Source organism: Balaenoptera musculus, chromosome X (assembly GCF_009873245.2).
Source record: "Balaenoptera musculus isolate JJ_BM4_2016_0621 chromosome X, mBalMus1.pri.v3, whole genome shotgun sequence".
Lineage (NCBI taxonomy): Eukaryota > Metazoa > Chordata > Mammalia > Artiodactyla > Balaenopteridae > Balaenoptera > Balaenoptera musculus.
In genome coordinates, this window is record NC_045806.1 from 12,433,146 (window position 1) to 12,460,406 (window position 27,261).

General features: G+C 40.9%; 1 protein-coding gene across 1 annotated transcript; it reads left to right on the plus strand.

The window, feature by feature from the left end:
- On the plus strand, positions 1-25,918 carry ZRSR2 (zinc finger CCCH-type, RNA binding motif and serine/arginine rich 2). Its single transcript, XM_036839430.1, has 11 exons — positions 1-156; positions 565-644; positions 4,022-4,115; positions 8,181-8,289; positions 8,484-8,570; positions 11,397-11,435; positions 12,042-12,160; positions 17,617-17,830; positions 21,634-21,689; positions 22,469-22,578; positions 24,664-25,918. The coding sequence occupies exons 1-11, from the start codon at positions 116-118 to the stop codon at positions 25,113-25,115; spliced, it is 1,401 nt and encodes a 466-aa protein (XP_036695325.1). The 5' UTR covers positions 1-115; the 3' UTR covers positions 25,116-25,918.
- Positions 25,919-27,261: the final 1,343 nt, after the last annotated feature.

Here is a 27,261-nt window from a genome sequence, read left to right on the forward strand (position 1 = left end):
CTCCCGCCCCTCTAGCCCGAGAGGCCGCGCAGCGACTGCGACCGTGCGCGGCTGCGCACGCCCTCAAGCCCGCCCTTTCCGGCCGACTCTTGCGGGGCGTGGCTGTGCTGGCAAGATGGCGGCGCCCGAGAAAATGGTGATTCCGGAGAAACTGAGGTGAGCTGGGTTGGGGGAGATGAGCTGACAACAAAAGGGGACGGAGCGGACCGAGGCTGGGATGAAGGCTATGCAGGCAGGAAGGCAAGGGGAACTGGGCGAAGCAGATGAGCCACCGCGGCAGCTCGATCCCTTCCCTGGACGCTTCCCGGACTGTCCGCGGGCATCTGTAGGCTCAGGGAGGCGAGGAAGGGTACAGGTGATGGGATGGAGAAGGCCTGCCGTCTGCGCATGGGATGGCGAGGTGATGGTAAAAGCATGCTCTGTAATTAAAACACGGGAAGCAAGGTTTCACTTTCGAGCACCCAAACGAGTTCCTGTCACTGGGCGCGGAGGAGCGGGGAGGCTCAGGCAGCGTTGCAGGTGCGGCCACTGACGCTGGAGTGTGTTTGTGTCTTGTTTTTCCAGCCACAAAAAGTACAGGGCCGCCCTGAAGAAGGAGAAACGAAAGAAACGTCGGCAGGAACTCGCTCGACTGAGAGACTCAGGTAATGGACTCATCCTGTTTTCTGTGTATGAAACTGCTCCCACGACTCCCGTCCTAACTTGAGGCCCCAGTGTCAGAAGGAAGCCAAGTACCGTATCCGAAAAAGAATTGCTGTGGCCACGGCCTCTCAAAAAGTTGTGTTAGACCCATGTCAGAAACAATGTTAACGTAGTCAAGGGTGGGGGGGGGGAAGTCACGGTGAATCATCACCCACTGATTACGTGTTAAGTATTTATGAAGCATCTAATATTACAGGTGCAGGCATTACGAATTATAGCAGCTAGCACAGCCTTTGCACATAGTAAGTATTCGGTGAATATTTTTCTTTGTAAACCAGCAGGAGTCGAGGGTTTTAGACACTTTGCAAGTTTTTCTTAAACTTCACTAACATGAGAGACCGCTTGTTGACATTATTTAAATATATATGCATAAAATTAGTTGTGAAACTTACTTGATTTATAAAGCAATATACTTACAAATCACAAAACCAAGTGAAATTATACAATTATACATCCAGTAAAATTCATATCTACCTATTTTTTTTTTTTTTTGGCTGCAAGTCGTAAAATGTGAGGTCTTAGTTCCCTGACCAGGATTGAACCAGCGTCCCCTGCAGTGGAAGCTCAGAGTCTTAACCACTGGACCGCCAGGGAAGTCCCCATATCTACATTAATGTAATGTTAGGGATGATGGGAAATAGACGCTCACAACGTGAATATGGTACTGAGTGGAGTTTGGAATGCCACTATTACTGTTGCCCTGTGGTTACTTATCACTTTTTTTTTCCTATTAAAGTACTGTGGAACCTTCATCTGTACTGGTGGTGGTGTCATTTGGCCTTCATGGCAGAATCTAACATTTGTATATTAAACCTATCTGTTTAATGAACTTAGTTGTAAAGTTGTATAGTGTAGTTATAAATGCAGATGGAAGCACTGAAATCACGCAGGAGTACTGAGTTATAATGGTTACCATCCACATTAGCCAGAATATACCTGTTAAATTATCCTAGACAATTCTTGAAGTCCACAGACTCAAGGAACCAGGATTCTCAGGCCTTGAGAAAATAGCCATGGAGGTTTTACTTACCATTGGAGTTACCCTGTAACTGTTTCAGCAGCAATACTTGGGATATTTAGAATGGAAGGGGCAGTGCGTTGCCCTGCAGCCTGTATTAGCATCTCTTTTTTATTCGTTCAAAACTGGCCCGCTAGAGGCAGGATAAAGCATCAGGGATAAAAGGAAAAACAGGTTAGGTTGGCGTTATTGATGCCCTTAGTGATTCCCCACCCTCCTTAAAGTTTTCAGCTTCCTTACTTTGTTAACCTGTTTTCTTGTAACATGCCCCCACTTTTTAAAAGTCTTCGTTTTCTTTACATATTTTAAATCCAACATATTTCATTGATTTTTTATTCCCCTTTAACTTTGTAAAGTGCATTTGGAGTGAGCCTCTGTGAATAGGCAGGTGGATGTGTGCTTTGGCAGTTTAGTCAATTGAAGGATGCAGCTCGCTGGTCTGCTCGTGATTATATATGGCTAATGGCAGATCCAAGACTAAGCGCTTGTCTCTGGATGACTGCTCCTGCTTTGGCCTACTCCAGCTCACAGTTCTTTACTTAGTGGTGCTTCATGAATACTGTGGTCTACCAAATACTGCTGTGGGTTGTAGCACATGTTGGATGGGCAAACATTACCCAGAAGGCTAGAATATAGAAATATTCTGTAAGAATTGCTATAAGAGTGAGTTGGCAAGTGATTGGTAGAAATTTCTGGAGTATCAACCTCTCTATTACAGGTAGCCTCTTTAGCCCCCAGTTCTACTTGAAATAATCTGAAACGAGCTGCATTATCAGAAATTAAGGTAACATGAAGGATAAAAAGCAAGTTGCAAAATTGTAGCATGATTCCATATACAGTTACATGTGTAATACAGTTAGATACACACTTGACCCTTAAACAACATGGGTTTTGAACTGCGCAGGTCCACCTATATGTGGATTTTTTTCAATAGTAAATACTGTTGTACTACATGGTCTGCAGTTGGTTGAATCCAAGGATGCAGAACCACAGATACAGAGGAACCATGGATGTGGAGAGCCGACTCTAAGTTATACATGGATTTTCAACTGCGTGGAGGGCCAGTGCCCATTAACCACTGCATTGTTCAAGAGTCAGCTGTATTGTGATTATCTAGGACTGGGTGAGCCTTTGGTTAGACCTATACTTAATATATGTGACAGACAATATCTTTTTCCTTTTAGCCTGAGATCTTCTGTTATATTTCCTTAAGATCACTTCAGTTTTCCTCCTTTTTTTTGCTCAAATTTAAATTCTGAGTAGAAGAGGATATAAATTTTTATTATATTAAAACTTATTTTCCCATGTTTTTATTTTGAAAATGGTCCATTGTACAGAAAGTTGAAAAAATGATTCAATAAACATCCATGAACCCTTCGCCTAGATTTGTCAATTGTTAACATTTTGCCTTACTTTCTCTCTATATATAGATAGATAGATACATACATATGTACAAATTTTTTCTGAACCCTTTGCATATCAATTGCATATACATACCCCTTACCCCTAAATACTTCAGCCTGCACCTCTTAAGAATAAGGACCATAATACTAAACAAATAAAGGAACATTAATTCAGTAATATGATATATAGGCCATATTTAAACTTTCCCAATTCAAGTTTGATTATTTTGAAAAGCTCAAGCCAGTTGTCTGTGGAATGCCCTGCATTCTAGATTAGTCTGTCTTCTCCTGATTAGCTTCAGGTTACACTCTATAGCAAAATACTACAAAGCTGATGCTGTATAGCTCTCGTTGCATACATCAGGGGGCCTCTCATGTCAAGTTGTTCCACTCCTAATGATGCAAAGTGTGGTCTAAGTGTTGCCAATCAGATGGCTCCATTGTAAAAGATGTTTCTGCCTTTGTAATTAGTACTCATCTGAGGGCTGATATTTTGAGATAGTGTAAATAAATATCCTCTTCCCAAATAAATATCCTCTTCCTACAGTGGGGTGCAGAAGTGAGGACTTTTCTACTTAAGTCTTTCTACATTTTTCAGTTCCCATTCTTCTATACAGGTGGATGTTCCCTCCCACACCTCACCATCTTTTGGGGTACCACTATGGAACCATCAATACATTTTTTAAGTTTAATGTGTTATCTACTACCATTATTGTTCTTTTCAATGTTCACGTTGTTCCAATTTGGGCGATTGGGGCCCTTTATTATTAGAAAGTTTTAAAAACAGGTTTGTACCATAATTGTAAAGATGAAAAATTGTATATAATTTTTTTCCTGAATTATTGACCAAGGTTTTGTAATATACAGATAGTATACTAAAACATTTACATTCCTTCAGGACTCTCACAGAAGGAGGAGGAGGAGGAGACAGCAGCGGATGCTTTTATTGAAGAACAACGACGAGAAGAAGAGAGGCTGTTGGAGAGAGAGAGGTCAGCACTGATTGAAGCACTTCCTGCGAACCCAGTTATTTTACTTGAATATCCTAAGTCTTCACTAACTAGGACGGGTCTTCTTTATACAATCTTATACAAAATAGGTCTTATAAAATACCCTGGATAAACTGTTTAAACCTCTAGCTGATGGGCTGAAAAAAGATATTGTCTTTAAAAAAAAAAAAAAGTATTATTCACTCTTTTTGCTCATTGGTAAATGTTTTTGAAAAAAAATCCAAATAATTAAGAAGTGTAAACAGTGAAAGGGCTTCAATAAACTCAGCACACCAAAGATAGCCCCAGTAAGAAGGTAAGAAAGAAACTGTAGATGTACTGTATATGTATATTTCTATCATGGGATGATATTTATACATATTTTTCTATAAATTGCTTTTTTCGCTATATAGGACATTTATTTCAGTGTTGGTGCAGAGATCTAATTCAACCATTTCAATAGCAACACAGTATCCATTGTATGACTGGCATAATTTATTTTCTGTTCATAATTTATAGTTCTCTACTGATGGACATTCAGGTTATTTACTATTAAATAACATTCACTTACCATATACTATTAATTCACTCTTATTTACTATTAATTTATTATTATTGTACATTCAGGCTTTTTACTATTATAAAAAAGTTGCAGTGAGTATCCATGATTATAAATCCATGGTAATTGTCCTATTATTTCCTTAGGAAAATGCCTAGAGGAGAAGTACACGTAAAAGGTAGGTGGGCAGGTAGAAAGGGCATCCAGATTGCAGTTTGCAGCCTTTCCAAGAGTGAATCAAGGTGCCCATCTCTCCGCACCTTCACTCACACTAGGCATTATCAATTCTTAAAACTCCTTTAGTGAAAAGTTATATTTCATTGTTTCAAATGTACATTTAAAAAAAATTTTTTATTATAGTTGATTTACAATGTTGCATTAGTTTCTGCTGTACAGCAAAGTGTATCAGTTATACATATACATATATCCACTCTTTTTTAGATTATTTTCCCATATAGGCCATTACAGAGTATTGAGAAGAGTTCAAATGTACACTTCTTAATTAGTAGGATTGAGTATCTTTTTATATATTATCTATTTGTAGCTTGCTTAGGTCTTGCACCTTTCTCTTTTGGGATTCATTTTCTTTAAAGTTTGTTGTGTAAGCAATGTTATTACTTGATTAAGGATATTAATCCTTTATCTGTCATGTGTGTGATGTATATTTTTCTCATTTGTCATCAGTCCTAAGTTGGCTTATGGTGTTACTCACATAATTTGATCTCCATGTCATCAATTTCATGATGATATCTGGCCTTGATGTCTGACTTCAAAAGGCCGCCCCCATCCCAAGATGACAAAAATATTCTACTCTTTTTCTCTTTTGGTATTTTTCAGGGGGTAGTTTATTTTTTTTTCCCCAAGTGGTACACAATAATATGAATCTGCTTAATGCTACTCGACTGTACACTTAAATGGTTAAAATGGTAAATTTTATGGTATGTATACTTTGCCACAATAAAAAATAAATAAATAATTTTTTAAAGGAGAAAAAACTTTATAGATCCTGTCTACCTATTTAGTGTGTTCACTGGAAATGTTGCTTCTTTTCTTGTAATTAATTCCTGTTACCCACCTAAGCACGTAAATAGGTGGAAATATCAAAATGCTGAAAAAAAAAAAAAAAAGTAGTAATGATTGGGAACAGGGAGTTGGATTCAGCCAGATCTGCATTGCAGTCCTGGCCCTGCTGCTTACTAGCTGTGTTCAAGTTGCTTAATCTCTCTAAGCTTCAATTTCCTCGCCTTAAATATGGGCATAAACAGGGACTTCCCTGGTGGTCTAGTGGTTAGGACTCCACGCTTCCACTGCAGGGGGCACGGGTTTGATCCCTGGTTGGAGAACTAAGATCTCCCATGCTGCATGATGCAGCCAAAAAAAAAAAAAAAAAAACATCAATCATAGTACCTACAGCATAGAATTGGGGAGATTAAATGAGATTAATGAGGTGGTAAGTGTATAGCGCTTAACGTAGTGTGAGCAGATAGGAGGTGCTGTAATATCTCTGGTTGTTCTTACTACTAGAGATTTCTGTAATGATAAAGATGATATGTATAGCATGAAATAGGGAAGTCATTGTTTTTGCTTTCCCATTTACTTAGATGCTTCTTTTAAATCACATACACGTGTCTTTGTGTTCCCTTGATTTTTGTTTATTCCTATACGAGTTGCATAATACTTTATTGTTGAAAAGCAGGAAAATTATTTGAAAATACTGAATGGCTTTATGTACTACTTAAAAGCAGGTGTATAGTGTCAAAGGTAAACAGAGCCGGACATTAGTTAAAGTGCAGGAACAGACTTTATTCAGTAACTCCTGACAGTAGGGGAAGAGTTGAGCTCCATTCTGGTTTGTGCAGAGGCGATCTGGGCTTTTAAAAGGGAGAATGAGGAAAGTGAACAGTACCAGGGGTTGGTCCCTGTGAAGGTGACCAGGAAGCTGTGTTCGTTAGTGGGCAGTTAGGGAAGTTAGGGCTTTATCCTCCCACAGAGACTGGGAGCCAGAGGCCTCATCCTTCTTAATGACTGCATTTCCCAGGAATGGCTCTCAGGCCCTTGAGAGAGACCCTTATGAGCTGTAAGAGACACATATTCATAATTACGAGCCCTTTTGAGTAATGCTCTAGGAGAGGGAAGGCAGAGGCCTATTATCAGGTGTTGGCTAGAGCAAACAGTCCATTTTCTAGGCAGCATTGAGTTTTCTCAGGCAGGCATTTTAATGTGTCTTGGGGGGTGGGAGGTGATGGGGTCATCCTAGGGACACAGCCTTATGCTGCTAAAAGCCATGCTAGAGTTTGCTCAAGTCTCTTAGTGCAGGGGGTTGACAGAGTTATGTGCTCAGAGTTCTAGAGTTCTCAGTATTATATCCAAGTTATTAAGTTTTAAAGTTTGTAACATTTTACTTTTTTGTGGTCTTAAGTATATATACACTTTGGTTCAGTTTATTTACAATGAATATCTTCCTCAAAAGATTCATGAATCAGAGTTCTGCACACTGAAACATCTACATATACTCTATGACATACACAGGAACGTTGACATATGCAACATGCCAGTCTCTACTATGGCTAAAAGATGGGTTCCTAGAATCTGTAGTTGGAAATGGAATACTTTTTCCCATCAAGTATTTGAAATTGTGGTTGGGTCCCCAGACTAGACATAAAACCTTATTTAACTCCTAATGTCCCTGAAGTAATATAGAACAATTTCTCATATTTCATTTTCCTTTTACAAATTCAGTGGGAAAATGCAGTCTAGGTTTTAAACACTTAATCGGCTAATAAACTTTTGAAATATAACCCATCTTTAAGTTGTAAGCTTGTGGTATTGGATATCTGAGACACCATTTTAAGATAAGATCACTCTTTATAATTGGTCATTTCTAAAAATAAACTAGACACCCACTAATCTGTTTTTGTAACTCCTTGTCATCTTTTCGTAAAACCTGTAGCTTTCTTTATTTTAAGGACACGATCACGATGTAGTTCTATTTTTCTTCTCTCAGCAGTTAGGTGCTTGGGGCAAACCACAGGAGTCTCTCAACTGTAAAGAGTAGCAGTCCAAGGGTTTACAGCAGGAGATGCCAGGTTTTTATCGTGCTGCAGTCCTGCGATGGGCACTTTCAAAATGCATAGAACAGGAAGGGTAATACTTTCTGAATGTGAAAAGCTGGATGTTACTCACTTTATTGGCACCTACACATCACTGTGGTCAACCTAAAGGGAAAGCTAGAGTGTCATTGTTTTGTGTAAAGATGTTACAGATAGGAAACGTAGAAGTAGTGATTTTATGCTGTCACCCTCTAGGAGGATAGTTGCTAAAATGTAGTGCTTTTCCAATATCACTAATCATCTCCTGATCCTCTTACCCCCGCTTAACTGCTTTCTAGAAAATATCTTTCATGATACTTTCATCATTCCCAAAATGTCATTTGCTATCATATATGTGTGTGGATGTATTTGTAGATTAGTGCCCATTCCTTTTATTTGATCACGTCGTTACATCAATAGGCAAAAATTACATGAGGAGTGGTTGCTGCGGGAACAGAAGGCGCAAGAAGAATTCAGAATAAAGAAAGAAAAGGAAGAGGCAGCTAGAAAACGGCAGGAAGAACAAGAGGTATGGTATTAATCAGATAACCAGTTAACCAAAACGACTCTCATTGAGTTACATACCTTGAACTTTAAAAATCCGGATATTATCCATTTTACCAGTGTTAAAGTTTTTCATTTATTTGCCCCATGTGTGAAATGTTGTAAAAAAGCGAGTCTGAAAAAAAATTACCTTTCTTCTTTCTTTTTTCCTCCGTAAAGAGAAAGTTAAAGGAAGAATGGGAAGAACAGCAGAGAAAAGAGAGAGAAGAGGAGCAGCAGAAGCTACAGGAGAAGAAAGAAAGAGAGGTGATTCCCGTCACAGGAGGATGAACGCAATGCGTATCCTCTTAGTGAGCGGATGGGGCGGGTGCTGGGCTTGAAGGGTAAGCTATAGGCATGTCAGGTTGGGACTTGGTTTTTTCTTTAGAAAGAGTCATGTTTTTAGTTTGGATATACACTAGCGTTCCCTTATGATGCTCTTCTTTGGGTGGGTGCTGTGGCAGACGCCTTAAATGAAGGTTTTTCTTCAACTCTGCCTATCTTACTCTCTATACCAGGGATTGGCCAACTTTTTCTGTAGAGAGCCAGAGTAAACATTTTAGGCTCTGTGGTCTGTATGGTCTTTGTTGAAAACGTCCAACTCGGCCAGTGTCCCGTGAAAGCAGCCATAGGTAACACGAAAATGCAGGGTGTGGCCATGTTCTAGTAAAACCTTTACTGTTTTATTGATTAAAAACAGGCAGCTGACCCCTGCCTTACACTTTGTACCACTCCAGGGCAGATGGTGTTCTTCGGAGGTTTTGTTGTATATGGGTTGACTTACTTAGAGAATACTATTTTGTATAGTTTCCACCTTTGTTTGATTCATAAGAGACTTCACTGCTTTGGACGTGTCGGCAAGAACTAATAGGTTGAAAGAAATCAGAAACTCAAATATTGAGGGATGAGGAAATATTTTTTGTTATTAAATCTTGACTTCCTTTCTAACTTGTGCTATAAAGGCAATTGTAGCTAACCTATAGTTGCTCACACACAAAAAAAGAATCTATAAGGTATATGTATGTATCGTCTATATCTTCCAGGATTGTTTTTAAAGATTGCTTTGGTCTATTTTGCTGCTGCTCCTTAACAGTGTATTTATTTAAAGATATCACAGCTCATCTTTCCTTGACTGATTCATCAGGATGTATCTTTTCTGTGATAATGCCATGTTTGAATAGCATAAAACTGGGTAATCACCAGATCATGGGGAAAAATGCATTTGTTTACATCCTGGTCATGATGGGATAGAAGCAACCTTTGTTTCTTTTGTCTCTGGCCATCAGTTAATTCCAGTGCAAATTTTAAACATGCTTATTTGAGTACTGCTTTCCAGATGAGGCAAGATCATGCTAAGTTTTTAGGGGGCAGGAAAATTGTTTGGAGCTTGTCATTTTTTTAATAGAGAGTAATAAATTCCCATTTTAACAGTGGAATGTTCTTCAATTGAGGTCTTTCTGGCACCAGATAAAAGCTAACGCTTTTGTTTCAAAGGAAGTCTGGTGAGACATTAAGGAGAAGTGGGTAAAATGAAGTCGATTCTAAGCATATATAAAGGGATCTGCATTCTGTGTTTCTCCTGTGAGCTAGATGCTTCTCTGGGGGTTGGAGATAGGGCAGCGAAAAAGATCTGCACTCATTGAGTTCGGTTTCTAGATGGCGGAACTGAATATAAGCAAGCAAAAAAGATCATTTTAAGTGCTCTAAGGTAATGTTAAGTGGTATAAAGGAATAAAGCATTAGAAAAAAAAAAGAAAGAAAGCAGAATGTCATGTGACAGAGTGATTGGGGTAGGAAAGTACTTCTTTCGATTGCCTGTCAAGGAAGACTTCTCCAAGGAGGAGCCGATGTGTGAGCTGACGCCTGAATGCAGAGATCTCAGAGAGAAGGGCTCCAGGCAGAGGGGGGAGGCCTTGAGCGTGCAGCTGAAAGGAGGTCAGGGTGCCTGAATCCTAGAGACCAAAGGAAAGAGCGGCAGGGGTGGGGAGGAAGTCAGGAGGGTAGGCAGGGTCATTCATGTAAGGCCTCCTGGGTGGGAAGGAGGAGTTAGGATTTTACCTAAAGTGTCATGGGAAGCCATTAAAGGGTTTTTAATCAGGGAGTGACTTCATCTAATTTATATCTTTACCTTTAACAGATCATTCTAACTTTTGTGTATAGAATGGGGGGTGGGGGTGGGGAGTGGTGACCAAGGAGGTAAGAGTGGATATATGGTGACCAGTTAGAAGGCTGCTGTTGCAGACAGGACGTGATGGTGGTTTGGATGTCAGTACTGCTTAATACAGAGAAGTACAGAGATTTGGGGTGAGTCGCGGCACAGTCAGCGGAACTCTAGCTGGTAGGCTGAATGGACGAGGAAGGGAATTCAAGTCATACTTCTAGCTTTTTAGTTTGAGCAGGTGGTCAGATGGCAACACCGTTTACTGAGATGGGGCATTTAGATGGGCGAAGGGTAGGGAAGAGTAAGGTTCGTTTTGAGCACGTTAAGTTACTGCGGACCCTTACGTGGCCAGGAAGAGTTAATCAAGTAAGCAGCTAGACATATGAGTCTTCTATGTAATGCTTTAAGGAGCTAGGGAAGAGAAGTCTGTCGAACATAATTTAAAACTTATTTAAATGCCAAGGAGGTCAAAATTTACTGGCATATTGCAGGACTGACTTTGCCTTATCGGAAAGTTTGAGATTTTTCATCAATCCCAGTTGCTGCTGTTCATGTCATAATGTAGCGTCTGTTAAATGTCTGTGATGTTTCAGCTAGCACTGTCTTTTATGATATTCACTAATACCTCATCTTAAAAACTAGAATGTGGAATATATGTTCAAATCTACTAAATACTATTACTGAAATTATTAGAAGACTGTGTTTTGCGATGTGTGCTGTTAAATGTCCTAGTTGAATGAAGATTCTCAGCTATATGTCTTTTGAAAGCTTTTCAGAAGATCTGTGCTGTAGAAAGCAAATTAGAACCTGAAGCCTTTTGTGTGCGTAAGTTTTTTTAAAATTGTGACACATGAGATTCTTAACCAGAGAAACCAGATGTGACTTACCTGACTTTGAGGTTTTCATTAGTCCTATGTTTGCACCATTTGTAGGAAGCTGTGCAGAAGATGCTGGAGCAGGCTGAAAATGAGGTATTTTCAAAACCTTTCATTAAGAATTTGAGACCGATGAACATTTCTTTAAAAACAATACTTCCAATAATGTTAATTTCGTGGTAAGCTACTTAGATCCTGTCTGAATGTGGGAATCACCCGTGTGGCTCTGTGCTTTGTACAGCAGCAACAACAAAATTGAACTGATGAACAAAAGCAAAGATCACCCTGGTGGACTGGACTTGTTTATAGTCCTTAAAGTGTGTGTAACCAGCATCACACACTCTTACGCCCAGATGGATGGTTTAACTTGATTCACAGTAACTTAGATTGCTCTCACGGGGTGGTTCGCTAAGAAGTCCTTCGACCCTTTTCGGAATGGATGGACAGAAGGGAAGCCTGGGTGACTGCTCCTGGTAGCCATAGTGATGCCTGATGATGGGCAGTGACTGGGAGCCAGGAGAGACATATAGCCCCTGTCTCACAACAGTTGTTTGTAGAGTCTAGATTGTGTGACACAACTTGAATGTGTATATTCTTACATGAATCTGTTTTTATTTTTGACCAAAATATTTGAATACCTTTTAAACATTTACTTCTTCATGGATTTTTAACACCAAGTAAAGTCATGGTTATTTTTAACAGTTGGAAAATGGCACCACATGGCAAAACCCAGAACCACCCATGGAATTAAGAATAATGGAAAAAGATCGAGCCAATTGTCCATTCTACAGTAAAACAGGAGCTTGCAGATTTGGAGACAGGTAACCAGTTTTGCTTTATTGTGTCAGAGTTAAGTGACTCAAAATGTTGAGGTTTTTGAGTTGGCACGGACTGGAGTTTGAAATGTTCACAGGCAGGCGTCTGCTGCATTCTTGCTGCTGCTCCAGTTCCCCCAGCTGAGCATCCCCTGCTCCCTCCACACCCCATACCTCTTCTGTGGGTGGGCTTAGTCCAGTTCTCTGGCAGGGCTTCCTTTGCATTCCTCCCACAGCTATCTGAAGACCTTTTGCTTTTATTTTCTTCCTGCACTTGTATTAGTCCACATGGGACAACTGGGATGGGGAGATAATCTATTTCAAAAGACTGGAGCAGTCTGGCTTTATTTTTTGAATGGCAAACACTGTACACAAAAGAGGCTTTAAAAACTGGCATGCCCAAAGGGATATCTGTGAAAGACAGGATCCGAGTGAGTAGAGGAAAATTCTAATGTGCGTTCTCAGTCTGCTCTGATTCAGGAACAGACACCAGGTTCAACATCTGGCTTTAGCGGCTGTCAAGGTGGGAAAGTTACTTAAGCCCTCTGTGCCTTAGTTCCCTCACCTGTAAAATGGGGATTAAAAGCAGTACCCCTCTTCTAAGGCGGTTGTGAGTGAATGCAGGGAAAGCAGGGAGAACATGGCAGGCCCATGGCAAGTTCTGAGTGTTTGCTCGTGTTTTCATTTTGTTACTGTTGCCCTTATTCTCTGAGACACTCTGGTTCCCTCCCTCTTTTGGATCAATGATTTTAAAACAAGACATTCATGTGGAAAACTAAGTGTTGATGTTTTCATTCATTTAGCAAATATTTAAATACCAACTGTATGCCAGGCAATGGTGAGTTTTATAATTTGGCTTGTTTATGAATGAACAGCTTAAAGTAGATAAATAATTCATAATGGTGAATAAATCCATCTGAGGCAAAATCTAATTATTACTTTTCATTCTGCAGAAGAAAAGATCTAATTATATCTTAGTGTCCTATTCATCATAAAAAGGGATATGAATAGGCAAATTCATATGTATTTAATGAGAAACTGTGTGTTGTCTCATGTTTATTTTATTCATAAAATTATCCATGCTGTTTTATTTCCTTCTTTGAAAATATGATCCTTCTCTAGCTTTCTCTTTCTTTTTTAATTTAAGCCCTCACATCATTTTACATTTTTTAAGAACAGTGGTTCTCAACCCTGGATGCACACTAGAATCATTTAGAAAGCTTGAAAAAAATTATTTCCTACCTCAAATTGAGTAAATCAGAGTTTCTGAGACTTGGGCACCCGAATTTCTGAAATGTGCTCAGGTGTTTCTGATGTGCCCAGGATTGAGAGTCACTAATGTAGGATTTGTGACTCCTCTTATATTTTATAGCTGGGATTGTATATGCCCAGAATATCTGTGAAAGGATTCACAGGATCCGGCCAATAGTGAAAGTCTCCTCTTGAGGAACTGGGAACTAAGGAGGGGAGAAAGACTTTACCCCCCTTCGTATCCTTAGAAGTGTTTCCCAAATGTATGTTTGATTTCATCAAAATAGTAATAATTGATTGATGTAAAACATCCCCCACCAAAGAAAAAATGTACAGTGAATTACCTTTGAAAGACAGTTGAGACTCAATGTGAGTTCACCTTTGCATTGGCGGAGGTGGGGTAGGGGTGGGGGATTGAACCAAATTGTATGTAAGGTTTCCCAGCTGCAGGAGTCCTCAATTATGATATGTCTCTAACATTTCCCTAAATGTGAAGACTTGGGGTCATCGGATTCTGGAGTCTTCTGTTGGGCATAAGTGAGAGAAGGGGAGATGTCCTAAGTGGTTCCAGGAAATCAGTTGACAGTACTTATTTGTGAAAAGGGGAATGGACTGTCAGGCTCTCAAAACCCATCCCTGAGAGCCATTTCAAGGAAATACTGACGGTGGTCAGATTAGTTTGTGAACCTTTCTTAATATATTCACAGGCATGCGAAATTTCACCATCACAACTATCAAAAAAAAAGTATGAGAGCGATTTGGGTATTTGCATGATTCAAGTGATCAGTTGTGAAATAAGATTCCATGAAACCAGCAGTTACAAAATCCAGCACCATCCCTTCAAACAAAGATACTGCTCCCCTTTCACAGAGAGCCCCAGTGACTTGCTCCAGATCATACAACTGTTCTTTTCTGTTAAGGTCTGTCACATCATCAAGCACTCCCATAGCTAAGCATTTCTTTGGTTGCTTTGTTTTTGTAATTAGTACGAGTTTGATTCTAGAACCTTTCTGCACTTGGAGTCACAGCTTTGAGGGGAGTTCAATTTTTTTTTTTTTTTTTTGGTCCTAAAAGAACATAATCACTGATGAAAAGTAAAATTTATTAATCAGAGTAGTTATTTATACCTCACTTGTTTCCAGAAGTGACTTAAAGAAGGCTCACAGGGCTTCCCTGGTGGCACAGTGGTTAAGAATCCGCCTGCCAATGCAGGGGACACGGGTTAGATCCCTGGCCTGGGAAGGTCCCACATGCCGTGGAGCAACTAAGCCCGTGCACCACAACTACTGAGCCTGAGCTCTAGAGCCCACAAGGCACAACTACTGAGGCCACGTGCCACAACTACTGAAGCCTGCACGCCTAGAGCCCGTGCTCCGCAACAAGAGAAGCCACCGCAATGAGAAGCCAGTGCACCGCAACAAAGAGTAGCCCCCGCTCGCCTCAACTAGAGAAAAGCCCGTGCAAAGCAACGAAGACCTAACGCAGCCAAAAATAAATAAATAAATTTATAAAAAATAAAATAAAGAAGGCTCACAATCTACTACACTAAGTTTAATAAAATAAAAGAAATTGAAAGCAAGGAAAGGAGAAGAAAGTGAGTTATTGTGAACGTACATTTGGCTTTGGAGTTGTATCCATCCCAGGCAGAAATGAGCTATGTAGTTCTTACCAAAAAGGAAATGAGTGGGATCTCTGGAAAGACAAAGATTTTCCAGGCATCAGAGTGTAAATGTTCCTCCCATGGAATACTGTATAAAGACATTGAGTAGGAAGGTGGGCAGTAACTTTGATAGATGGTTTATTAACAGTTGCATATGTAATTTTCATGAGAATATTTCTCACAAAGACCTTCGGTAAATAATCACAGCCTACCTTTAGCATGTAGCTTGATTCGATAAAGGACAAAGGTAGTGGGTGCCTGGAGTGCTCCCCTGAAAAAAGAAAAAGAGGCATAGGCAGTTAGCTCTACCTGAGGGGGCATTTGGAGACCCATGCCATTTATTGGCTGTCCTTTGGTTAAGGTAATGTCCAACTACATGATTTTGTGGCAGTCTTACTGGATTCAAGGATCTGAGTAAATAGCATGGCCTAAACCAGGAGTCCCCAAACATGGCTAACCTTCAGGACCAGGTGGGGAGTTACTCTGAAAACATGGGTTCCCCACTCTTTGAGGTCTGAACAGATGGTCTAGGGGAGGACCTGAGAAATCTCAGTTCTTCCCAGGTGATTCTGAGAATCACATGGGTTTGGTACCACAACTTTAGACTGCCTTCCCAAATATCTCTTGTCTTAGCTGACTTTTCAGTAGAACCTGTAGGGCTGGCCTTAAATACACTCAGATTATATGGACTATCTCTAGGCCAAGTGGGATTTTTCCCTAGATGGGGACTTTGGCACTGTTCCAAAACTCACAAATGTTCACTTGACATCCTGGGTACTAGAGCCAAGTTCATTCAGATATGATAATCCCATGAGAATTTTAAGCTTGTTAAATTGGTTTCTCCTTTAATTCTGTATGTGCTTCATACTTGTAAAATTCTGGTTCTGCTAACACTGCCAACCAGGTTGAATCCTCGTTCTTTTTTCTGTGGGTATTTGTCCTTGGGAAGATGGATCTCATTACAAGGTCTCTGACTGAATAATCTAGGAGGGTCCTTTGAAAGATAGAAAATTTCACTTTAATGAACACAGATTGCACGTTTCTGAGCTGGGCATGGTGTATGCGGGGCATTCTGTGTGCGTTGTCTCACTAGGTGTACAGATGTATGTTACAGACAATGGAAAGTGAGCATGAGTTAAACATTTATTCATTTCAGGGCCATTGTATTTTTCTGACACCTGCCTTGTTCTTCAACTTTTTTTCTTCCAAAGTTCTGGGGATGTTTTTCTAAAATTTTTGTTTTAACTAATTTTTTTTTTTAACTAATTTTTAAACTAGAAATTTAATCAGGAAAATTTTGACGATTTGGAATCTTAAGCTGCATTTTTTCCCTTCATTTTACTTGAGGAGAAGGAAGTAAATAAGAAAGTAAACTCATATAAAAGATTTTTTAAAAAAATTACTCAGTTAAACCCGGTCCAGTTTAAGCTATGAAAAGAAAATTGTTCTTCACAACGGTTAACCTCCTTCATTAAAGACAAATTCCTTACATTTAGCACATCATATAACACACAGGCAGTAGACTGTCGATTAGCTCGGATCTCTGGGATCTTCTCTCCCCAGCCATGTGACCTGGGTACGTGTGCTTCTCTAGGCCTCACTTTCTTTCTTTCAAAGTGGAGAAAATACTAGCCCTGGCTGTCCTAACAGGTTGCAAGGATCAGAAAAAGAATATAAAAATGCCATGAAAACTATGAAATGCGTTCCATTTAGCTGAAACTCTCAGAATACCGTTCTCTAAGTGTCGGGTTTGTTGGCGATTGTATGGAACCAGGATTGCACTGTTCTCACCTTGTCCGGAGTCCCATGCTCGGTGTCTGTGCGCCTTTCATCACGGTCCGTCATGCCCACGCATCTCCTCTTTCCCTGTGCTTCCACATGTGTAAGGCTTCCTGAACTTCAGTAAAAGGCAGCTGAATGGCATCTGAACTTGGAAATAATTCCTGACCTTACATTTTAATGAGACCCAATATATTGGTCAGTTTTAGAACAGTTTTTTTTTTTTTTAAATGCTGGATACTATTTTTTAAATAAATTTATTTATTTAATTTTTTTTTAATTTTTGGTTGCGTTGGGTCTTTGTTGCTGCGCGCGGGCCTTCTCTAGTAGCGGCGAGCGGGGGCTACTCTTCGTTGCGGTGCACGGGCTTCTCATTGCGGTGGCTTCTCTTGTTGCGGAGCTCGGGCTCTTGGCGTGCGGGCTTCAGTAGTTGTGGCACGTGGGCTCAGTAGTTGTGGCTTGCGGGCTCTAGAGCGCAGGCTCAGTAGTTGTGGTGCACGGGCGTAGTCGCTCCACGGCATGTGGGATCTTCCCAGACCAGGGCTCGAACCCATGTCCCCTGCATTGGCAGGTGGATTCTTAACCACTGCACCACCAGGGAAGCCCTTAGAACAGTTTTAAGTGTTGAAATTTAAAGTCTGAATGGGGTTTATCATCTTACAGTTCAGTTGAAACAGCTAAGTTGCTTCAGTCTTTATCTCACAGTTTAAAGCAAGCCTTTTATGTGTAATTTCTCACCATTGGAATGCTGAAGTTTTTCCTTCATACGCAGGTGTTCACGTAAGCACAATTTCCCGGCATCAAGTCCCACCCTTCTTATTAAAAGCATGTTTATGACATTTGGGATGGAGCAGTGCAGAAGGGACGACTATGACCCCGACGCAAGTCTGGAGTACAGCGAAGAGGAAACCTACCAGCAGTTCCTGGACTTCTATGACGACGTGCTCCCCGAGTTCAAGAACGTGGGGAAAGTGATCCAGTTCAAGGTGGGCACATGCAGTGCGTGTGGAGGACGGGACTAGTTCGCCTCCCTCTGAAGCACCGGATGGGATGGGAAAGCGAGGGCACAGGCTCTCCGCCTGGGTGGGACGTGTGCTGTGGTGCAGGGCCTGGCGTCATGTTGGAAGGAAATGTTAATTCTTTTCTCTCCCTCTCCATCCACCTCATTGCCAATACGGTAGAGGTACTACTTGAAATCTTAAACAGGTACTAGCATGACATTTCCTGGGTTCTGAGGTTTTGATGGGAAAAGATATTGCATCCATTCAGTACCTTCATGGTCCCATTCTTTTGCAGCCTGTGAATTCTCTGCATAAGGTCCTCTGCAGATAGGTATCCAAGCGTTCACTTAGGGGCTGCGTATGATGCGGAATGCCCTCCCTCCCGTGGTCGGTCTCCCCTAGAGCCATGGAGAGCAGAGTGTGACAATCCTCTACTTACTCCACCTACCGAGATGGTTGATTTGTTGTTACTGTATTGTGTTGATGGTGCCTGCTTGCAGCTTCCACCCAAGGTGCACGTTCTTTCTTCTGGAGCTACCCAAGAACATAAACCTTGATTCCTTTTCCTTTTTTATTTTTACTTTGTTTTTATTCACTGGATACTCTCAATACGGAACATAGTGTTCCCAGAGTCATGGTTTGTGATGCAGCATAGGGGGTAAAGGAAGTGTTCAGATTGCAGAGTTATTTTAAAACATTCCTTAGAGCAAGCGTGAAGTCAGGTGTAATGGCTGCTGCTCCTGGGCCCAGTGGTCAAATCGTAACACGGTGAAGCCTCCTGCTGCCTGCGATTCGCTCAGATCCGAACCCGAATGATTTTGTTATGTTAGGATGGGGGAAATGGCCCATAATTTGGAAAGAGATAGGAATTAAGCTGTGAGTTTTTTCTGCTAGTTGGAAATGACAGTGGAAAGTTGGAATAGCCAAGAAACAGAGTAACTGCGGCCCTCGTGAAATTCAAGGCTATCCTTCTTTCTACTGATTTCAAGATTTTAAAAAATTCTTTCAGAATTTCTCTTTCCCCTTTACCTTTCCTTTCTGTTGCATGCACTTTCCCGTCTTCACAGTACTTCTAAGTGCCTGGCCACAGATGACTCGGTGCCACGTGAGAAGCACCGCTGAGGAGCTGGTGTGGTGACTAGCCGTGGGCTCTTTGCCTCTTTGTGCCTTTTCCTCATCCCGAAAGGGCGAGGACTGGACTACATCAGTGTTTTCCCTCATGGGGTCCCTACATCATACTGCTTCTGGGAAGTTAGTGCTGGAGCTGCTTTCAGCACCTCAGGCTGCTTAATGGAAATCACCCCCATTATCTGCGACAGGCCGTACCTACTAACCATGGGTTTTTTTTTTTTCCTTTTGTTGAGAATTCTGTCAGCCAGGCTTATGCTAATCACATTGGCAGTTATAAATGGAAAGCTGTTTAATAAATTTTTAGTAGAAAAATTTCCAAAACATCAAATTCATCATGGAAAATTAATACCAGGTCTTTGGGAACCACGGGCTTAAACGATCTCTAAGGGCCCTGGTGCGGGTGACGTGGCCTCCTGAGGCCTTTCAGTCTTCCTTCTCTCTCTCTCTCTCTCTCTCTCTCTCTCTCTCTTTTTTTTTTTTTTAAAGATTTCGAGAGTCATGTGGGATCTTAGCTCCCTGACTCCCTGACCAGGGATCAAACCCGCACCCCCTGCATTGGAAGGCGGAAGGCGAAGTCTTAACCACTGGCCCACCAGGGAAGTCCCCAGTCTTCCTTCTTTTTTTTATAAATTTATCTATTTATTTATTTTATTTTTGGCTGCGTTGGCCTTTGTTGCTGCGCACAGGCTTTCTCTAGTTGCAGTGAGCGGGGGCTACTCTTCGTTGCGGTGCGTGGGCTTCTTGTTGCAGTGGCTTCTCTTGTTGTGGAGCACGGGCTGTAGGTGCGCGGGCTCAGTAGTTGTGGCTCGTGGGCTCTAGAGCACAGGCTCAGTAGTTGTGGCGCACGGGCTTAGTTGCTCCACAGCATGTGGGATCTTCCTGGACCAGGGCTCGAACCCGTGTCCCCTGCCTTGGCAGGCGGATTCTTAACCACTGCGCCACTAGGGAAACCCCCCCACCCCAGTCTTCCTTCTAAGGATGGTGTCAGTCAGTACTGTCAGTCAGTACGCATCCTGCCTCTCTTGGGATGCTCTAATAAAAATACTCTGCAACTAAGTTGTAAAATTATATTGATAGATTCATTTTGAAAAGAAATGCTAAACATTAGTATGAATATTTGAGGACCTTTTTATACCGTTATGTAAAACGAAATCAGATTTGTCATTTTTTAAGACAAATGGTCAGTGTTCAACCTCACTAGTAATGGGAACAGTGCATATTAAAATGAGATGTTATTCATACCCATCGGGAAAAAAATTATGAATTCTAATATCAAGCATGGGTGAGGTTGTGTAAATTAGTAAAACCACTTTAGAGAGCAGTTTGTCAGTACCTAGTGAGGTTGAAAGTACATGGAACCTACAAATCAGCATACTACTTCCGGTCATGCACACTAGACAAAGTCCTACTGCCCAGAGACGCATTCAGGCATGCTGACTGCATCGCTGTTTGTTGATGAAAAATTGGAAGCACCTTGGATATGCATCGTTAGAGGAGTGGATAAATAAATTTGATAATTTGATATAGCCAGTATTCAGTAGTTTAAAATGAGTCATTAAGTTTACATGATTACATCTTGAAAAAAGGATGTGAAATAAATATTATTTATATAAAATTTTAAAATGTACAAAGCCATACTATATATTGTTTATCAATATATATACGTGCTTCTTAGCATATATGTACATAAATATGTGTATACCCATATGTACATAACAGACATACACTTCTTTGTATGTCTATACATAATATATGTATATATTTTATGGCACACATATGATATATGTGTATATGCCTGTCTGTGTGTATGTATGGCTGTGGGTGTTGTGTCTGTGTAGATAGGGGTGTGTGTGTGTGTGTGTGTGTTTGGAATGTGAAGGATACACCCAACCTCAGGATAGTGTTCACCTATGTGGTGGAGGAGGGAGAAGAATAGGATGGAAAGGCTTCAACTGGGTCTTTCATGTTTTATGTATTTAAACATTCTCAGTCAAAAATGGAAAATGTTAGTGTTAAATCTGGGTGGTGTATATAGGGGCTGATTTCTAGTCTCTGTATTTTTTTTTCTTTTTTTAAAATAGTCTCTGTATCTTTATGCACGTGTGAAATATTTCATATCTTTGGACAAAAAAGTCAGGATCAACAGGGATCAGGTATTTGGGGCCTGCAGCACTACTATCTGCTGAAGTATGCCTTAAATAGACGTGAGAGTGGGGTAGTATCTTAATTTTGGAATCTTTGATTGATAACAACTTTTGGTAATGTTGGCCTGGACAAAAAATGCATTTGATGACTGGAGGGCTTCTTTTCCTTAGGTTTTTGTCTTGTTTTTTTTTTTTTAATTTATTTATTTATGGCTGTGTTGGGTCTTCGTTTCTGTGCGAGGGCTTTCTCTAGTTGCGGCAAGTGGGGGCCGCTCTTCATCGCGGTGCGCGGGCCTCTCACTATCGCGGCCTCTCTTGTCGCGGAGCACAGGCTCCAGACGCGCAGGCTCAGTAGTTGTGGCTCACGGGCCTAGTTGCTCCGCGGCATGTGGGATCTTCCCGGACCAGGGCTCGAACCCGTGTCCCCTGCATTGGCAGGCAGACTCTCAACAACTGCGCCACCAGGGAAGCCCTGTTTGTTTTTTAATGATGCAATTCTTCATTGCTCCTTAGGTCAGCTGCAACTGGGAACCTCATCTGAGGGGCAATGTGTATGTTCAATATCAATCGTAAGTATTCTGAACATAAACATCTTCACGTTTGTCACAATATAGTGTTGTGATTACATTGACATCTGGGATTTTTCCACTGAATACATAGCTTTCATATGCATGGTATTTTTAAAAATGTATATATTAAGAGCTGACCTAGAAATATGGAAGGGATTAGAAAATTATACATTTGTATTTCATTCTTCGTATACTTAGAGAGTTTTAAATTTTTTGCAATATAGTTAATTTTTTACTTATATAATTTTAAAATTAAAACACAAACTGAAAAGGGGTAACTAGAATAGAGAACCCCAAATAAAAGCCCCAAATAATTTCGGTGTGCATTTGGCCCGCTAAGAGAGCAAGCAGTTAGTGTGTTGTTTCTGCTCCTCTTGCTGTTTGCCTGTGCTGCCATGGCTAATGGGATAAATTAACCATTGTATTGCATAATAGGAAGGACAGCGATCTGAGCTGAGAAGGAACAGGCACTGACAATGGAAAACACTTCTGCATTCTTAATGGTCCAATCTTTTGGTTTAAGAAGCTTTGACTCAAGTCGATTTCCTTGCATCAAAACCTCTGGGAGGGTTAGTAAAAAAAACTAAAAAACAAAAGGGTTCCTGAATAAATTGTGAGCTTCAGGACCTTGAATGCTGTAATGAGGACTCCCTAGGTAGCACAAAAGCAGTGAACTAGGTGGTCCTACAGTAAACAAATACAAGGGTTAATTAACAATAGGGTTAATTTGCGTATTAGAAAGTTACTCTAAAGTGCATCCTTTAATTTGTGGTTTAAAGGGAAGAAGAATGCCAAGCAGCCCTTTCTCTGTTTAATGGACGGTGGTACGCAGGACGACAGCTTCAGTGCGAATTCTGCCCAGTGACCCGATGGAAAATGGCAATTTGTGGTAAAATACAATATGACTTTTTTCCCCACTGTTCCACTGTCATATAAAGGGATAGTCTTAGGAAAAAAACCAACCTTTTAAAGGTATGAAGCACAGCTTTTGCCTCACCTGGTAGATGAGCAGAGATCATTATATAAAGTACATCACATTTTAGACCTGTAACCGACCTTGTGGGTCACTTTATGGATGAGGTGACTGGGGTCACAATGTATAGGTGACAAAGTTGGTGCTCGAAGTCCTGGGATCTGCAGGAAGCCTGAGAAGTTGTGTCTATCAGGGACACCGCCTCCTGATTGCAGTCTCAGAAGTGTTTTCTATTCATTGGCTCCTCACTTGAGCTGGGTTTTTTTCCCATCTTTATCCCTAATGAACCTTCTGTCATCTTTGCCACCTAAAACATTACCTATGACACTTCCTGCCTTATTGAAATACAAGCTTTTGTGTCATAAAGATTGATTATAGCTGTAGAACCTGGTCAGGGCACATTCAGGCGGGCTGACTCATCAGGCAGTGGCTGCCAAATCAGGAAATGAGTCAGTCCTTTGAGTAGCTGGCAATTTTGAAGGGCTCGTTCTGTTTTGATTTCTATCCGATGGGCTTCGCTGAACCATTTCTTATTGAAGTGTTCCGGGAGCTACGAGAGGAGCTGCCCGTGCCTTAGGGGACCACTTCCCTTACCCTTTGCTTTGCTTTGCTTTGCTTTATACTCACCTGCTTAAAACCTCTTATTTCAAAATCTATAATTTATAAAGTCTGAATCTTTGGCAACCCGGTCTTAATGGATGCTCTCACTTAAAAACCATTTATTTGAAGGGAGAAAAAAAAGGAATTTAGAATTCCTTGCTTTGGCAAACCAGAAGAACCATTATGCCTGATTTAAAGACTGGGGTGCTGTAAGAGATGGGTCTGTTTTCTCCATTTCAGTGAGGCGCTTCTGAGTGTGACTTTGACTCCCCCAAAGCAGGAGACTATTTATTTCACTTGTTATTTTTTAAATAACAGCTTTATTTTTCCTAGTAACTAATGAGCATTTTGTCGTGTCCTTATTATTGGATTATTGGCCACTGTATATCATCTTTGGACAGATGTCTGTTCAGATGCTTTGCCCATATTTCATTAGGTTATATGTCTTATTGAGTTGTAAGAGTTCTTGAGATATTCTACAGACAGGTCCCTTATCGCAGATATGACTTGCAAATATTTTCTCCCATTATGTGGGTTATCTTTTCACACTGATGTTGTCCTTTGAAGCACAAAAATTTTTAATTTTGAGGCAGTCCGATTTTTCTATTTTTTTCTTTTTTTGCTTGTGCTTTTGGTGCCATATCTAAGAATCCATTGCTTACCCCATGTCACGAAGATTTACTTGTATGTTTTCCTCAAAGAGTTTTATAGTTTCATAGCTTACGTTTAGGACTCTGATCCATGTTGACTGACTTTTTGTATATAGTGTGTGGTATGGAGGTATTTCACTTTTAACTCTTTTACATATTTAGGGAATTTACCGCTTTTAAAAAAGTTTGAAAATCCCCAAAAGATCTCTAAATTGTTCAAGTAGATTTCACCTTTGACAAAAATCTTCCATGTTAAAAGCACCTGGTAAATTTAAAGCATTAGGCCAGTGTTTATCATCTTGAAGTATAAGAAAATACAGGATCTTTTACTTATAATAGGTTCTTTCTTTTGGTCAGTGCTTTGGTCCTCCCACCACCGTGCCCTCAAAGCATGTTGCCAGGGGGACTCCCAGGGCTGGTTCTTCAGTGTTAATTAGGGATCTACATTGTCAGTCAGCAGGATGGTAAAACCCTAGAAAAAATAATGTGGTCGCCATTGGTTCGGTTGCACTCCACACCATAATCCAGTAGGGGAACGGGGCATTCTGGTTAATTAAAAGTTCTGATCTGTTACTTTTCACAGTGCCCTTTGTTAGAGCATTGATTATTTTTGAAATTCGGGGAACCCAAACTATGACATCAATGTACGTAAGGAGAAAATAGTCCTATCACAAGCGAACATCAGAAATGTACCTTCTGAAAAGGATGAAGTGCCAGCAGTAAATGCCGTTTCCTCACTGTGCCACTGCAGGTTTATTTGAAATACAGCAGTGTCCAAGAGGGAAACACTGCAACTTTCTTCACGTGTTCAGAAATCCCAACAATGAATTTTGGGAAGCGAATCGAGACATGTACCTGTCTCCGGATCGGACTGGCTCCTGCTTCAGTAAGAACTCAGAGAGGAGGGAGCGGCTGGGCCGCCACGACGACTACTACAGTAGGCCACGGAGGAGGAGGAGCCCCGGGCCGGCCCACTCCTACAAGAGGAACGGGGAGGCCGAGAGGAGGAGGAGGAGGAGGAGCCACGGGGGCAAGAAATCTCACAAGCACACGTCCAAAAGCCGGGAGAGGCACAGTTCCCGAAGCAGAGGAAGAAAAAGGGGCCGCAGCCGTGGCCGGGGCAGCCGCAGCCGCCGGAGCCGCAGCCGGAGCTCCTCCAGGTCCAGGAGCCGCGGCAAGAGGACGTCGGGGAGCCGAGACTGAACTCTGCAGAGTCCCAAATCCAAATAAACTTACCATGTCCTTCAGTGATTGTACACCTTATTTGTTATGGCGGCTGCGTAGTTGGATAGAGGGCTCTCAGCTCATGTGGGTTAGCAAGTCTGGCAAAAGCCTATGTAGCCTGGAACCCTATTTAAAAATACTTTTATCCTCTGGTAATCAGTGTGCTTACTATAGAAAACCTAGAAAACGTAAAATGTATACAACACAAATTATTTATAATCCTGACCCTTAAAGATAACCAATTAACACTGGAGCATTGCTTTAAGTCTTTTTCTCTCTTATGGGAGTATGGGTGTGTACACATTGTTTTTACACAAAGATAACATATGGCTGCAGTTGAATATGCTTTTTTTCACACCAAACATTGTCCTATTTCATCAAGCCCTAGTGTTACTGTTATTTTTACTCACTGCATAGTGTGGATCTATCAGTTTATTCAACCGTATCCCTATTGTTGGATTTTTAAGTTATTTTAAGTTTTGCACTATTAAAGAATCCTGTGCTATAAACAGTCCTGTGGTGGATTTCCTTAAATACTTTCATACATTACTGGTCATTTCCCTAGGATAAATTACATCAAGAAATATGAATACAGGTCTTTCCAGATTGCCCTCCATAAAGACTACAAAAAAATTTACTGTCAACAATAAATTTTGCTGTTCCTGCAGCAAATTACTGTAACCTTTGCCGGTTTGGTAAATTTTATGTGTTTATTCATCTCTGTACATATTGGCTAAGCCAAACACTTTTTTCTGTATTTAATGGGCATTAAGTTTGGTTGTTTGCCCCAAATTATTAATAATTGTTGGATTTTTTACATGTTAATAGCCGAATAGCTTTTTTACTTTAAAATTCACTTTCTTAAAGTACTAAAGGGTGGAGTCAATTTTTTTCCCCTCCCTCCTACCCCATAGTTTTCCATTAGGATGTTCGTCTTTTTTACAGTGTTACAGAGTTCATTGCTACTGAATATGCCTGGTGTTAAAGCAGTTCTGGTAAAAAAGAGTGGTCAGAGAAACTTGCTTGAAAAAAAAATTAGGGACTTCCCTGGTGGTCCAGTGCTTAGGACTCCATGCTCTCACTGCCAAGGGCCTAGGTTCGATCCCTGGTTGGAGAACTAAGATACCCTGCATGGCCAAAAAAATAAATAAAAAGCTTGAGACAAAATATCATTCTTAGGTTTCAGATCATAAAAAAGAAGATGCTCTCATACTTCCTTATAAATTTTTTATTTTCTTAGTAATCTCCTCTCCATTGACGTACTGGAGATCTCGAGTTTCTGAGTATGTGGCATTTGGCAACTTGAGATTTGAAAATAAGGACTTAAGGATGCACAAAATAGTTTAACAGAAATAGGAAAAGAAATTTCTTCAAGCTTGGGATTTCTGAGTGGTATCTGTGGAAAATGAAAGTTCTTTAATCTGTAGTCTAAAGGAAAGGAATTATGTGGTCCAGAATACATTTTACTTTATTATTTTTATTTTTGGCTGTGTTGGGTCTTCGTTTCTGTGCGAGGGCTTTCTCCAGTTGCAGCGAGTGGGGGCCACTCTTCATCGCGGTGCGCGGGCCTCTCACCATCGCGGCCTCTTCTGTTGCGGAGCAGAGGCTCCAGACGCTCAGGCTCAGCAGCTGTGGCTCACGGGCCCAGTTGCTCCGCGGCATGTGGGATCCTCCCAGACCAGGGCTCAAACCCGTGTCCCCTGCATTGGCAGGCAGACTCTCAACCACTGCGCCACCAGGGAAGCCCCTACATTTTACTTTAGAAATTGATTTGTGGGAATTCTCTGGCGGTCCAGTGGTTAGGACTCAGCGCTTTCACTGCCATGAGCCGGGGTTCAATCCCTGGTCGAGGAACTAAGATCCCACAGGCCATGTGGTGCAGCCAAAAAAAAAGAAAGTAAAAGAAAATTTGATTTGTTCCAGAATTTAAATGCCTCTACCCTAAAAATGATTGAAAATTTTCTGTAGGTATCTACTGGATTCACAAATGCTGAATTCACTAAATTCAAAATTTTTCAGTCCTTTTCTAAATACAGCCAAGACACACATACACAATTAAATGTGGGCATTCAAAGCTGAATATTCATCTTAATAGCTCATGGAGGAAAAAACGAGATGAACACCA